At 44.1% G+C, this 16,142-nt stretch overlaps 1 protein-coding gene across 1 annotated transcript; it reads left to right on the forward strand.

Moving 5' to 3' along the window:
- Positions 1 to 15: 15 nt before the first annotated feature.
- On the forward strand, positions 16 to 1,307 carry LOC125533954 (probable xyloglucan endotransglucosylase/hydrolase protein 25). Its single transcript, XM_048697272.1, has 3 exons — positions 16 to 350; positions 451 to 650; positions 772 to 1,307. Exons 1-3 carry the CDS (start codon positions 63 to 65, stop codon positions 1,193 to 1,195), a joined length of 912 nt encoding a protein of 303 aa, XP_048553229.1. The 5' UTR covers positions 16 to 62; the 3' UTR covers positions 1,196 to 1,307.
- The last annotated feature ends 14,835 nt before the right edge of the window (positions 1,308 to 16,142 follow it).

Below are 16,142 nucleotides of genomic sequence, written 5' to 3' on the forward strand. Positions count from 1 at the left end.
TCCTTCACTTGACCGTGGCTGGCCCCGCACACTACAGTCACTCACTTCACTCGCCAGGAGCCATGGCCTTGGCTAGGGAGCGCCTCCTAGCCAGCCTATCGGCTCTTGCGCTGATGATCGCCGCCTGGGCCTCTCCGGTTGCCGGTGGTCGCCCGGCGGACCAGCTGCAGATACTGTGGGGGCAAACGAAGGTGCTCAGCGACGGCAACGGCGACCAGACCATCGCGCTGATGCTGGACCACGCCATGGGGTCGGCTTTCAAGTCCAAGACCTCCTACCTCTTTGCCCGGATCGACGTGGACATCAAGCTCATCCCCAGGAACTCCGCCGGCACCGTCACCACCATATATGTAAGTGAGATCATGCCATGTCCATCGTCTCGTCATCCATGCACGGCATGCACGAGTTCCTGGCAAAGTAATGGTACATATGCTGTGTGCTGTGGTGCAGATGATCTCGGAGAAGGACTGGAAGACCCACGACGAGATCGACCTCGAGTTCCTGGGCAACGCCACCGGCCAGCCCTACACCCTGCACACCAACATCTTCGCCAACGGCGAGGGCGGCAGGGAGGTGCAGTACCGCCTCTGGTTCGACCCCACCAAGGACTTCCACACCTACTCCATCGTCTGGAACACAGACGAGATCCTGTAAGCCTCGCCTTATTCTACACACCAGTACTCTGTTGGACATGTCTGAAACTCTGAATGCTTTCAAGTTTCCATGGCATTTACTGTATGTTGCTGAAGGCATTGTCGGGGTGGTCTGCAGGATCCTGGTGGACGGCGTGCCGATCCGGCAATTCAAGAACCACTGGGACGCCGGGGTGCCCTTCCCGGTGTACCAGCCGATGCGGCTGTTCGGGTGCCTGTGGGACGCAGACGACTGGGCCACGCAGGGCGGGCGCGTCAAGACCGACTGGTCGCAGGCGCCGTTCGTCGCCTACTTCCGGAACTACACCGCCTCCGGGTGCGCCCCGAGCGCCGGCGGCTCGTGGGCTTGCGGCCCGGACCCCTCCGGCTCCGGCGGCAGCAGCGGCTGGATGGACCGGGCACGGGGAGGAGGGCGGCTGGACGACGACGTGAAGCAGCAGCAGCAGCTGAGGGAGGTGCAGGGCAAGTACATGATCTACAACTACTGCACCGACGAAAAGAGGTTCCCCAATGGCTTCCCGAAGGAGTGTGGGCTCGCTTAGGCATTATTGTTACTACTAGGATGAGATCGATAGAAGTGATTGTGATGATGGAGCTGGGTGGGAGTTGTGCGTCTTGGCAATAACATTATTTCATTCTTCTTTTGGCTATTTATGAACGGCAATTCTTCTTTTCTTCCTGGAGAAAGAAAAACAAAAACAAAAGAAATAGCAACCGTTTCTGGTCATGTGTAATACGATGCAGAGATTTGTTAATTATATATACTGATTCCGTGAAGATTAAAGAGTGGACACGTACCAACGCATGGTCATGAGTGTAAGCACGGTAGCACAGAGCAGTTTTCCCATAGAAACAAGTAAACAAAATTCTACACCGATCGGGATTTGCATCCATGCGAGTAAAGACGCCGCTACCTAGCTAGCTAGTAGTACGATGCTTCCGAGTTCCGAGGCTAGTGTGATAATTTATCCAAGCGAAGGTTCTAAAGATGCCGCGATCTAGCTTAGCTAGCACGATTCTTCGGAGCTCAATGTGGTACTCCCTCCGGTCTCAAACGGTATCTAGCATTGAGATATGCCTAACTACATCCAGATAACTAATGTAGATTGAAGGGAGTAAAATTATTAGAGCAAAATCCAAGTGAAATCTTAGAGGGGCCCTCGCGTTCGTGCTGGGTGGTGGCTTCAGTACCTCGGCAATGGCTAAGAAGAACGGAGCAGGACAGGCCTTGGCAACGGATGACATAGCTACACATATCTTTGACAGCTTGGTGAATGTTAAGTTGGGAGATGGCAAAAAGGTGTTGTTCTGCCGTGACCGATGGACTATTTTTTTTGTTTTTGAAAAAGAAAACATGTTAATATTGCAAAATATCAATTACACCTAGCCTCTGCATGACAAGCGACATCCAAAATGCACACAGTCAAAGAAAACATCTAGAATGCACACGGTCAAAGAAAAAAATAGAAAAGAAAGAAAAAAAACAAAGGTCCTGCCACATGATCAACTTTCTCAGCAACTAGACGCAAACCATCACCAAATACAATACCCGAAAAATATAAAAGGTCTTCAAAAACAACGCCTCAAAAAAACAGTGCACAAGCACCATCTTTGCTGGATCTAAGATCTTAGATTTTCACTTTAAAGAAGTCCGAGCTCTCAAAACAATTCCTTCAACAAGGCAATTGGCAGGTACAACCGATGAAGGTCATACCTCACGTTTTCACCCTGAAGGTCATGGATCGACAACCGAGGAGCACCACTAAAAATGAATTCATATAGTGTTGCCGCCCTCACTTGACACTGTTGCTCCTGAGAGTTATCAAACACCTGGCTGACTCCATCGTCTGGAAGGATCCGTCCGCCTAACTGATCATCCGATCTCGGCCACCATGACCTTCTCCACAACTGTCTACACCATAGAAATCGAGAAGCCAACATGTCTCATGGTGTCAACAAAGAATAGAGGTTCGCGCCTCGCCGTCGTGGAACCTCGTAGGCTGATATGACGTGCACGACCGAATTCTATCAGATCCAAATATCTTGAGAAGTGATAGGTGGGAACCCGATGAACGAGTTCACACCCGAGGGTGGCCCGATCTTCACGTCGTAGAATCGAATCGGGAGGGATAACTAGTTGCCAGCAGCCGGGATACTAGCTTTATACCTGCCAAGGTTGGATGCAACCCGTACGTCGGGGTAGGCTGGCCGAAACTATAAGAACTCCAACCCGCTGTCCGAACAATCGCAGAACCACAAATCAGGACTAATCCACACAAAATGGTTGGAACCGTAGAGCGCGAACTAGGGGGAACCAGAGGCTTCTTCTAGCGAATCTGAATGAACTCATAAGAGCAAAGGTAGCAAGATCTCTTGGATCTCTCTAGCAGTCTTGCTGCATAAACTTGTAGCTGAATGGTTTGACAAAAGGTTTTTTCTAGAGGATGGGGAAGATGGGGTTTTATAGCAGGGACAACCCCCCTTAGCTCGGTGTGAAAATGGTTTCAAAAGTAAGCATGTTTGCATGGCTTCCTTAGGTGAATAAGCAGTCAACTTTGGGAGTTGTTGGAGAGCTCCTCGGAAATTCGTGAAGCCTTGACAGCCTGGACACCTTTCACGAGAATGACTATAACTTTTGACTCACAGCTCCAAATGATGTGAGGTTTTTTGCATTGGAAAGATAATTTGATGTAGCTTATGTTGACGTACCCCTATGGCCCCGTCCCTCCACCATATGGATGTGCCACCATGAAACATCATAGGTAAAATCTGACAGCATCAGCTTCACTTGAAACTTGTTTTCTCCAAACTGGTTTCTCCAAACTGGTTGCTTCAAGAGCTCATAAGTTGTTGGATTTATTCCATGTGATACCTAAATTCAACCAACAACAATGGAGATGAAAGTGCAGCCATGTATTCAAGATTATAGTATGAACTTAAGTTAGCGTTCACCTGGGCATGTGTTTGCTTGATTCGGCTTAGTAATTCTTTCCAACCAAATTTTGCACTTTTCTGAAATGTCATGTATGATGTACCCATGTGCTCATCATCCTCCCTCCCTTGATGAAGAGTCGTCCTCGACTCTCTTTGATCTGCAAAAGATAAGTAGAAGGGGAGTAGATAATATCAATGCAAAGAAATGATGCAATCCTCATTTGTAGCTTTCACCTTTGAATTGTGTTGCATCTGATCATGTACTTCTTTTTCACAACTTAGAATTTGTTCAGGAATGATTTGTGTTGTTTCAATGATGAACATGTCCTCATCATCCCCCCTCTCTTGAAAAGGAGTCGTCCTCGGCTCTACCTGGTCATCACACAAAAGAAAGCAGGGCAATACCAAATCATAATGCAAAGGTTTCATGATATAGAGAATTTTAATTTTCAACTTTGCTATCTTATGGACGATGTCAATATGATGCTTTGTTCGACTTAGGAGTTCCTTCCAGCAAACGTTTCCATGGAGTACAAATTTGCAATCGACAATGATCATGTTCATATCAGCATCCCTTTCTAGGAGAAAAGTCATCCTCGACTTCATTTGGTCCACAAAATTATAACACGAGGACAATTTGAAATAACTAGGAAAAGAAAATGATGAATAATCATGTGCAACATTTAGTTTTATTGGATATTTTATAGCCTCTTAAAGATTAACAAAACCATATTGATGGATGGATGATGTACCAAACAATTTTTCTCTAATCTTATCACGCCATTGCTTCAAAAACTCATAAGTGCATACCTCTGGCTTCATCAAAATGGAAGATCCTTTTTGTTTTACCTCATTGAGTACTTGAATGCCTTTCTGAAAATCGATCTTCACACATGCACCTTGTGTAGTGGTGTTCCACGTGCACCACAATTGTTCCTGGATCTCGTCCCCCCATTGTTGCAAGAGAGCTGATAGGTATGACTTTTGCATCTGCACATATCGTAAAGAAAGAAAATTTTGTGAAAGGTTAGTAATTGAATACTCCTTTCTCTTTTCATTTGGTGGATCACTCATCTCTTTCATATTATGGGGAAACACCTCAAGCTCATGTTTGGTGGACTCACACAACTCACTAATCCTTCTCTTGGATGATGTGGTATATTATGTTGTGGTTCACTCATCTCTCTAATGAGGTGCGAAATGATCTCAATCTCATATTTTGTGGACTCACACAACTCATTAATCCTCTCTTCCTGAATGTGTGGTATATCTAGGTGGAGATCTTGTATTTCTCTAATCTCATGATGAACAATCTGATCCTCACATTTTGTGAACTCACTCACCTCACTTTCCTTATCACTCTCAATATATGGAATCGTGGAAAGTGGACACTCTTCCTCACATTTGGTGGAGTCACTCAACTCATTTTTCTTTTCACTCTCAAGTGCTGGGATTTTTGAAAGTGGAGATTCTTCCTCACTTTTGGTGGAGTCACTCAGCTTGCTTTTCTTATCACTCTCAAGTTGTGGGATTTTGGATTGTGGACTCTCTACCTCACGTGGAATTTGTAGCACATCTTTCTTGGATGTTGGGATAATATTGGTGGTCAAGATGGCAACATTAGGAATGAGCTTCTCATGTAAACATGGGCTATGAATTATTGGATTTGGTTCATCAACAACGGTCATGCTTTGTGGTGGATCATCGGTGTGCCGACGGGAGCCATAACTTTGTCGTCGGGCATGACGTCCTTGCTGCGATTCATGAGCAGCAGTAACATGCCTAGGGGCAAAAACAGCTTGCCCTCGAGCATGCCATCCTTGCCGCACTTCAGGAGGAGCAGCGACACGCCCACGAGAAGCAACACCATGCCCTCGAGCATGTCTTCTTTGTTGCATTTCATGAGTAGTAGTGACACGCCTATGGGCAGCAACATCATGCTCTCGAGCATGTCTTCTTTGCTGCACTTCATGAGCAACAGGGTATTGTCGGTGTCAAACCCCATCACCACCTGCTGGAGGTCGGTCATGAAAACATCCTTCCAAGGTCTCGAGCCATGTTCCGTAATTCCTTAAAATCAGCACGTGTGACCGGGGCATCTTCTTCCCCATGGTTTTCTCCATGAACACTCGATCTAGATCCTGCCATGTTAGTAAGGCCAAAAGTGGAAAAGGATAATTTTGTGGAATCACACAACTTCACCTCTTACTCACCAAATTTCGTATGAGTTAACATCAGAGTGTGCTTCTCCCGAATGTGTTAAAGCGATTGAAAGACAAGGATAAAAGAACTAGCTTTGATTTTTGGTGGAGCTCGGTGGGGTAAACAAAAGGGGGCTTGTGCTGAAATCAAGTTGATGCAAACCAAGAAAAATATGTGGATGGATTTGCTGCACCTTTGCACCAAAATTGAAAAACACAACACACAAGCTTCTGAAATTTTTCTATCAAGCTCAAACTTTTGGATCTTACACAACACTTTCTTTTTCTCTCTTGACTTTTTTCCCACTCTTTTTTTCTCTCTTTGATTTTTTTGCCACTTTTTTTTCTCTTTTTCCAAAGCACAACAACCAAATCTGAAAGCAATTATGAAGATGAACTTGGTGCAGATCTAAAAGATGAAGAACATGCAAGGTATGCAACAACAAGATCTCAGCACCAACAAGACTTGGCTTTATTTTTGGTGGGGCTTTGGACTTCTAGGACAGAAAATATAGCATGAAAAACACTCAATCTAAAGGGATGATAGCAAGATAAACTTGGATAACAGATCCTACCGTGTCAACGAAGGCTCTGATGCCAGATGATAGGTAGGACCCCGATGAACGAGTTCACGCCTGAGGGTGGCCCGATCTTCACGTCGTAGGATCGAATCGGGAGGGATAACTAGCTGCAAGCATCGGGATAACTAGCTTTATACCTGCCAAGGTTGGATGCAACCCGTACGTTGGGGATGGCTGACCGAAGCTACAAGAACCCCAACCCGCTGTCCGAACAATCGCAGAACCATAAACCGGGACTAATCCACACAAACCGGCCCGAACCGTAGAGCACGAACTAGGGGGAACCAGAGGCTTCTTCTAGCGAATCTGAATGAACTCACAAGAGCAAAGGTAGCAAGATCTCTCGGATCTCTCTAGCAGTCTTGCATCATAAGCTTGTAGCTGAATGGTTTGACAAAAAGGTATTTCTAGAGGATGGGGAAGATGGGGTTTTATAGCAGGGACAACCCCCCTTAGCTAGGTGTGAAAATGGTTTCAAAAGTAAGCAGGTTTGCATGGCTTCCTTGGGTGAATAAGCAATCAACTTTGGGAGTTGTTGGAGAGCTCCTCGGAAATTTGCGAAGCCTTGACAGTCTGAACACCTTCCACGAGAATGACTACAAATTTTGACTCACAACTCCAAATGATGTGAGGTTTTTTGCATTGGAAAGATAATTTGAGGTAGCTTCTGTTGATGTACCCCTATGGCCCCGTCTCTCCATCATATGGGTGTGCCATGACGAAACATCATAGGTAAAAACTGACAGCATCAGCTTCACTTGAAACTTGTTTTCTTCAAACTTGTTCCTCCAAACCGGTTGCTTCAAGAGCTCATAAGTTGTTGGATTTATTCCATGTGATACCTAAATTCAACCAGCAACAATGGATATGAAAGTGCAGCCATGTATTCAAGATTATAGTATGAACTTAAGTTAGCGTTCACCTGGCCATGTGTTTGCTTGATTCGGCTTAGTAATTCTTTCCAACCAAATTTTGCACTTTTCTGAAATGTCATGTATGATGTACCCATGTGCTCATCAGGAAGGATCTCCGGCAGCAGTTTCGAAACACGTCGATGACCAGATCAAGGAGGACCGATCATGTAGGATGTTTCCATGATGTGAGAAGAGCAGGAGGACAACCACCGTTGTTATCAAGGTAGCATGCCCCCATGCCGCCCCAATCCAGCTCGCTACCGCCTGCCTGCCAACGTCCGTCCATGGCCTGAAGCCTACTGACCAGAGCCCCGGGCCGCATCAGCCGACGAAGGACACGGTCGAACGCAGGTTTGGTTTGAGCTCCACCAACCCACCCAGATCAGATCGAAGGGATCGGCAACCAAAGCCATCTCTACAAGACGGGGCACACCACTAGGCGGAGCACCACACCACGCCTGTCACCGAGCAGCGCCACTGTCAGAGCCTCGTAGCGAGCCGCCACCGGATCGGTGTCGCGTCGCCGCTGGGGAGGGAAAGGAGCCACGCCGATGGAAGGCCCTACTGCTGTCGGCACTACTCGGGCTTCGCCTGACAAAGACCCTTGGCTCCTGCGAGGGAGAGGGGCTGGAGGGGAGGGCCGACAATCGACGGAAATAGGGTTCCCCGAGCCGCCACTGCGAGCAATGCGGGGGTAGGGCTGAGAATGAGTCTTCATGGATTGAGGCTGCTACCGCTGGATAAATGGATGCATAACGTAGGGTGAATTGCATAAAACCACCACATTGACACTTATGTTTGCAAAAAACACTCTTCTACGAGTTTCAGCCAGAGACCACTGATTCCCGGCCTAATATTTTGCAAAAAAACATTGATCGGTCCCTTTGGGCATTTTAACCTCGATTGTGACATATGGGTCCGCAAAAGCTGGCATGGCGTAACTGTTGGTCCCACAAGGCGTTAGACAAAGTGTGATATGAAATTACCAAATAGTTCTTGATATTTTTGCATAGGCGCCCTTCGATTAGAATAGGAAAATGCAATCAAGTCCTTAGCCTCCTCACCACCCGCAGCAGGCCATCCCCGAGCTCGGGCTCGAGGTTGTCGCCTGCCTTCAGCATTGGGAGGCGGCGTCCAGGCCGTTGCCTCACACATCTCTGGCACCGGGAGCCGCCATCGGGATGCTGGCTACGATGCACTTTATCAAGGACCTGCTGCTGAGCGGAGTTGGAAAATGCGAAGAGGTGCCGGCGGCGACCCGAAGCGGCTGCTGGTCCTGGCCGGCAGAGGCCCGCGGTGGCTGGTGGTCTTGGCCAACGGCGGCAAGAACCCGAGCTGTTGCGTGTGCTTCCTGTGTGGCGCGGTGGATCTCGGCGCGGGTGGGCGGCGAGGCGCCCCTCAGGCAGATGAGGCGGATGCAGGGGCAGCTCGAGGTCGATGAGGCCTGCCATAGCTGACGGTTTCCGGCTGCGGCGGACGGCTGAAGATCGGCGAGGCGGCGAGGATTTGGGGGCGGCTCGTGTTGCGTGCTCCGGTGACACAGCCTGTAGCAGTGACAGAGAGAAGGTCACGGGAGGAGAGTAGGGGCGGCGCCGTGAGCAGGTCTACCGGCGGCGGGGCGGCACGCACGGAGGAGAGGGGTGGATTGGTTGTTTTGTTTGTTCAGGAAGGAGCTTTTGGCAACAAGAAAAACTAACGACGTCTTGTCCGAACCTTTGCGCCACGTTATAAAAAACAGACCCCACGTGTCATAATTGAGGTTAACATACCCAAAGCGACATGTCGGTGTTTTCTGCAAAAGATTAAGCTCGGAATTAGTGCACCCCTCCTCCAGTGCTAAAAGATGTAGAAGGGTGTCTCTTGCAAATCTAGACTTCAATGCGGTGGTTTTCTATAATTCACTTCGTAACAGGAGAAATTGCACCCTTGGTTGTCCAACTTGTCAGAAAAAGAGCCTTCAACAAATGTACGGTGGTCAAGGCAACCACAAATGCACGCTGGGTAGATGACATTTCGGAGCAGCTCTGCCCACAGGGCCTCGATAAATACATCCTCTTCTGGTGCAAGTGCATCCACTGCGGACATGCAAGTGCATGCTACAATTGAAACTTAACTCTAAATTTTAATATGCTTGCAAGAGTTAATCGATCAATGTTTTTAATATATTATGGGTGTTTGTGGGACATGGTGCCACGCGCATCCCTTATAAATAGTAAATTTGGAAAGAAAACATTAAAACAAAATTGAAATATTTTTTACATCGACTAGTACACTCATGTATGAAGTTTCATGAGAAAAAAAATGACATTTGTGGTATTCTGAACAAAAAATACAAAATCAAAGCTATATCCATAAACACTACTCCCTCCGTTTTTTAATATAAGATGTTTTAGGTGTTCTACATGTTGTCTAGATTCATACTAAAATGAATGAATGTACACACTAGAACATGTCTAGATACATTTAATACGTGTGGAATGTGGCGAAAAGCTAAAACATCTTATATTTATGAACGGAGGGAGTATTTAATAATAATAAGATAGATTGTATTTTCTTCACTAACAAATATGTAGAATGATCGTTATTTATAGTATTTTTTAAATTTACCATTCACGTGGATGTGTGTGGAACCATATTCATCATTGTATTTTTTTTGTACTATATGCTAACATGTTGGCGTGTAGTACCCGTTAGCAAAATGTGCTTGCTTCTGTACACACCCCCCCCCCTCCCCAACCATATAAGGGCGGTATGGTCATTTACCCACCTCCATATGTGGCACACATGAGCTATACCCACCATTTACTTCCACCTGTTATAACCAAATAGGATAGTTGATTTGTTGTGCCTAGTTACTTCTTTTATTCTTCTTGTTGTTCATCGTCTTAGACTTTCTTCTCTTTTATGTTTATTTGGCCTTTTTTTCTTTGGATGAATTTATTTTCTTTATTTCTTCAATAGTACACACCCCCTCTCACCTGGGCTTGGCCCAATTTACTTTCCTTTTCTTTTTTACAACCTTTAAAAAATAAAGGCATTATGTCAGACTCAAACTCAGAACCACATTGTTCATAACCAGACGCGTTAACCACATGGGATACCTTAACTCCTATGTCTAAGTTCTTCTTTTTCCATCTTTTGTAGTGCATCAAATATGACGCTAAAAAGAAAGACTTTGGTTTTCCTTTTCAATCGGGTTGTTCTGGCGGTTCATTCTTCTGTTTTTACTCAGGTTTTATATTCTTCTATTTTTATTTCCTTTTCGTTTTCCATTTTTCTTTTTCTTTTCTTGGATTTTTCCAAATGCGTGATTCTCTTTAAAAAAATTGACACTTTTTCCAAATTTGCAATCTTTTTCAGCACCATAATTTCTTGTAGTTTTTTGCTAACACTCTAGTGAACTTTTCCCAATTCCATGCACTTTTTCACTATATTTTCATCTTTCCTTGCAAAACCATAAACTATTTTCAAATCTAGAAACTATTTTTCAAATTCCGGAATATTTTTCAAATTATAGATTTTTCCCTAGAAAACCTGCGTCTTTTCTCTTTTTTTTGCCTTTCAATTGTTTTGATTTTTTCCAAGAAATCCTCACGCTTTTGGAAATTTGTCCAAAAGTTCAATAAATGTTCGTTCTTTCAAATTTTGTTCAAAACAACAAATATTCTTATTTTAGTAAATTGTACATAATTTCATAATAAAATGTATGTGTCTTAAAAAATTGCTAAGAATGACAAAACATGAACACTTATTTTTTTAAGAGAAAAAATTTCATCACTAACATTTTTGGGTTTTTCAAACATCTTTTCAAAAAATCATAAATATACGAACAAAAATTTGAAACCATTAAGTGTTTGAATTTCCCCAAAGATTTTATGTATTTGTATAGAGTAGAGTTGAAAACAGGAACATTTTAAAATGCGAAACAAATTTTGAAAGCATGTACATTATTTGAAAGTCCCCAAACATTTTTTTGAATTTGTGAACTAGTATTAAAAAAGGAACATTTTATGAATTTGAGAACCAATTTTTAAAATATGGACATTTTTCGAATCGGTGAACTTTTTCAAAATCATGAGCGCTAGGCTGGTCCAAAAGGTGCCCGATGGGAGCGATGTCGTTGCCTAGTTAGGCCAAGGCCTGAGCGTTTATTCTATTTTTTGCCTTCTCTTTTTGTCGTTAATTCATTTTTCTACCTTTTGAACTTTATTATTCTTTTATAAACCTGTCCTAAAGCTTGAAATATTTTTTGGAATACGAAATAACAATTTTAAGTAAGTGTTTTAAATTCCTTTTTGCTTCAAATATTTTATTAAATTATTTTGAAAAGAGATTTATTATTTAAATCATGATTTTAAATACTTTGTTCCTTCAAGCCTGACATTGATATCTACCATAGGCATGTCCACCAGCTTACAATTGGGGTAATTTCAAGAATGTTCAAAAAAACACCGTGTTCAATCTAGGGTGTCTGGGTAGGCCAAAAGGCTCCATTTGAGAGCACGTTATTTCTCGACATCCGTCAAGTGGCTTGAAAAAACTTCCATTTCCTTATTGACCAATTGAAGATACCATGCCAAGTTATTTTGGTTTTCTGCAAATTTTGCATTTTCTGAAGTTTTCATCGTGATAAAAGGCAGAGACATGGTTGGATGTGTCGTAACTTATATATGGTGTCGAAAATCGTTCAAACATGATATGGATGCCTACAATGGGCATGCCCACCTGCTTCCAAAAGTTGGAGTCATTTCAAGTATGTCCAAAAATAGACCATGTTGAATGGAGGCTGTTGTTTCTCGACATCCTTGAAATGGCTTCAATTTTTTCCATGCCCTTGTGTGACTAATTCAAGGCACCATGCCAAGTTCTTTGGGTTTTTGATAATTTTTTGCATTTTTTGGATTTTCCTCGGTGAAAAAGGCTGATAAATGGTCGTACGTGTCGCAACCTGTATACAGCGTCGAAAATCATTCAAACCTGACATGAACGCCTACAATGGGCATGCACACCTGCTGGAAAAATATGGAGTCGGAGTCATGTCAAGGTTGTCCAAAAATACACCATGTTGAACGGAGGATGTTCGGGTAGGTGAGAAATCTCCATCTGAGAGCACGTTGTTTCTCGACATTCTTCAAATGGCCCCAATTTTTCCATTTCCTTGTATGACCAATTGAAGACACCATGCTAACTTTTTGGGTTTTTAATAAGTTTTGATTTTCTAGAGTTTTCCTGTGAAAAAAAGAAGATAAATGACCAGACGTGCCGTAACATGCATACGGTGTCGGTAATCGTTCAGACTTGGCATGGATTCTACCATGGGCATGTCCATCTTCCTCCAAAAGTTGGGCTCATTTTAAGGATGTGCAAAACTATACCATGTTCAATGAAGGTTGTTCAGGTAGGCAAGATTGATCTGTTTGGTAGCATCTCATTTCTCGCCATCCCTTAAATGGCCTCAATTATTTTCATTGGCTTGTATGACTAATTCAAGGCACCATATATATTAAGTTGTTTGAGTTTTCAACAAGTTTTGCATTTCGAGGAGTTTCCTTCGTAAAAAAAATGCCGATAAATGGTTGGACATGTTGCAACTTGCACATGATATCAAAGTTCGTTCAAACCACGCATGGATGCCTACCATTGCATGCCCACCCGCTTGCAAAAGTTGGGGTCAATTTAAGGATGTCCAAAAATAGACCATGTGCAACGGATGGTGTTTGGGTAGGGCGAGAAGGGTCCGTTTGAAAGATGTTGTTTTTCAACATCCGTCAAATGACCCCAAATTTTCCCCAACTGCTTCTATGACCAAAGTTTTGCATTTTCTGGATTTTTCTCGGTGAAAAAGTATTGATAAATGGTTGAGCATGTCGCAACATGCGAATGGAGTCGGTTGTCGTTCAAACTTGGCAGGGATGCCTCCTATGTCCGAGCCAAGCTACTACAAGAAGTTAAGATCATTTATCCGTAGTCCAAAAAACCACCAGTTGAGAAGAGTGTGCTAGACTAGGGCAGACGGGTGCATCCATGAGCTTGTCATTTTTTCTAACCATTACTTGAAATTTGTTAATAATTTTCGAATTTTGAATTGTGTATGATTTTTTTATTTATTTGAACACCTTTTTCAAAAAATTTAAAATTTTTCCAATAATTGATGATGAACACAAAATGCAAACCACATACTTTTCTAAAAAATTATCAACTTTTTTGAAACACAAACATTGCTTCATTTTGTGAACACAAAATTCAAAAACTGGAACATTTTTTAAATTCCAGAATATTTTATAAATTTTAAACAATATTTGAAAACAAAAACATTTTCTAGTATTCCAAACAATATTTCAAATTTTTTAAAAGGTTTCAAAAAGAATAATAAAGTGCGAAGACAAATGAATGAAAAAAAAGGGAAACTGTCGCTGTAGCGAGTGGTGCTAAGGATCCAAGCGGACAAGCCCACGCCAAGTAGCGAGTGGAGCTCGCTCGGTGCATGCAATATGGGCTGACCCGGCCACGAAGGCCCAAACCTGCGCGAGGCTTTCAATCACGAGCCGCCCATAGCGCTCAATTTAGTCTCACCCCACCGAGCAACGAATATGTGGGTAGAGAGCTCTGCTATATAATGCGCGAGTATCATAATATAAAGCATTACATTTGACGAGTTTGCCCGGTGTAAATTGAACGCCGAACTGAGTAAGCCAATTAACCAAATTATGGGTTAGCTGCTTTTTTCTGTTCATTTCGGTTTATAGTTTTGCTAACCAAAATTTAAAATAAACGAAATGGTAAAAACTGAGTTTTCGGTTTCAACTTCCCACCCTAAGATTAAAGAAAACTTCACGGTTTGAAAAAAGTACGACAAAAGAATTCATGAAATTGAAAATATTCATTGACTTAAAAAAATCACGAATTTGACACAGAAGTTCATTAATTGGGAAAAAGTTAGTAAAATTGAAAAAAAAAATCATCTATTTACGAAATGTTTATGAATTTGACACAAAGGATCATGAATTTGATTTATTTTGCAAAAACTAAAAACATTCATTCATTTAAAAAAAGCACTCATTTAAAATATAAGTTCACAGATTTAGAAAATGTCCATGAATTTAAGAAAATGTTCACAAACTTTAGCAAATGAAAAAAAAAGATAAAAAGAAGAAGAAACAAAGAAAAATAAAAAAATAAAAAAACTGAAAAAAGGCCCAAACAACAGCTAAACAAAAAAGAAGAAAACCAGATTGAAAAGATGCACAACAAGAAGAATGAAAGAAGGAATTAGACAAAGCAAGTTAGCTGTCCTAACTGGTTATAGCGGGTGGAAGTAATCCAAGATGTTTGGGGTTCGAATCCGACCCTGACCCAAGACCCAAGCTACGCCATTGGCAAGGAGAAAGGAATGTCCGGTGTGGGCTAAATTTCATGTTTTGACCTTTTTTCAAACTTATTCGAGATCTGGCCCTAGTTTGAAATTTTTTTCGAGATCTGACCCTTTTGCTACCGCCAGAGACCATGGCGATAGGGTATAACAGCCTACCGCCAAGGACCCTGGCAGTAGGGTTGCATGCCCTACCGTCAAAAGCCTTCTAAGTATTGAACACAGTGCGTGCTCGTGCTTACCGCCAAGCACCTTGGCGATAGGGGTGTTCACGCTACCGCCAGCCCGTTTGCCGGTAGCGATGTTTCCTACCGCCAAAGTCCCTGGCGGTAGGCTGTTAGACCCTACCGTCATGGGCTTTGACGATAGCAAAAGGGTCAAATCTCGAAAAAATTTCAACCTAGGGTCAGATCTCGAATAGATTTCAGAAAAGGGCCGACACACGAAATTTTACCTCCGGTGTGGCCCAGATGTATTGTGTCCTTCTTGTGCTCGCCTGCTATTTGAGATCCATCGGCATCAGCACGAGCGACCGAGAGAAACAACGGCGAAGAAGATGGCCGTCGAAAGCATACTCCCGCGCGCGCACGAGCGCTTGACCAACTCTCCCGTTCTAAATTATTTGACCGCTGTCCCACTCGCAGTGGCTCCGGCGGACCGGTCAAACACCGCAACTTGCTGCTGCCTCTCTACCTTCAGCCGCTACCACCAACCTGGGAATACTTCTCCCCTCCAAAATCTCAGCCCCAGTCTTTGTTTTCTACTCCTATATAAACGCCCCCAAAAGCCAGGAGCCCAGGATAGAGAGACAGACACAACCTGCGACTAGAGCATACGTACTCCTTTTCGGCGAGAAGAACAAGTCGTCAGCAAATCAAGGACAGAGCCGTACGTGCTCGCTCGGTCAGGCAAGATCCATGGCCAGCAATGGCGTCAAGGTCACCTACATCGAGACGCAGTTCGTCACCTCCGACGCCGCGGGCTTCAAGTCCCTCGTGCAGCGCCTCACCGGCAAGTCCGCCGAGGCCGGAGCCGAAGTCCGCTCCACCGGCCGCGCCCCAGCCGCCCAGCCGCCGAGGGGAGGAACGCTGCCGCCGGAGCACGAAGCCATTTCATGCCCGCCACCGCGGGCGCGGCCGGTACAGCCGGGAACGACGTGCGGGCTGCCAACGCCAACGCCGGCGCCGCGCAGCAGACGTTTCCGGACGAGCTGTACGGCCTCTGCGATTACTCGGAGCTGTTCTGCGCGGGCGACCGGCGCCATGGCGGCAGTTACAGTGATTTTCTCTATTGAAGTGTAAATACAAAATACTCCCTGGTTACGGCGTCGGCAAATTCAATTCATTTTTTAGATGCTCTGTATTTCTGCCTGTTCTGTCTATTAGCATCAGCATCCCAATTTGGGAAATTGCAAATATAAGGAACTACTCCTGCCACAGATGATTCATTTGCATTGCGCTCCTGTCACAGCTTTTATGATTTGGACGTGT

The sequence above is a fragment of the Triticum urartu genome, chromosome 2 (assembly GCF_003073215.2).
Source record: "Triticum urartu cultivar G1812 chromosome 2, Tu2.1, whole genome shotgun sequence".
Classification (NCBI taxonomy): Eukaryota; Viridiplantae; Streptophyta; class Magnoliopsida; order Poales; family Poaceae; genus Triticum; species Triticum urartu.

What these genes read in the sequence shown, in the direction of transcription:
- LOC125533954 (XM_048697272.1), top strand. Translation starts at nt 63, where the DNA reads ATGGCCTTGGCTAGGGAGCGCCTCCTAGCCAGCCTATCGGCTCTTGCG. An exon ending in GCACCGTCACCACCATATAT is followed by an intron (nt 351 to 450) that starts GTAAGTGAGATC and finishes GCTGTGGTGCAG; the next exon opens with ATGATCTCGGAGAAGGACTG. An exon ending in TGGAACACAGACGAGATCCT is followed by an intron (nt 651 to 771) that starts GTAAGCCTCGCC and finishes GGTGGTCTGCAG; the next exon opens with GATCCTGGTGGACGGCGTGC.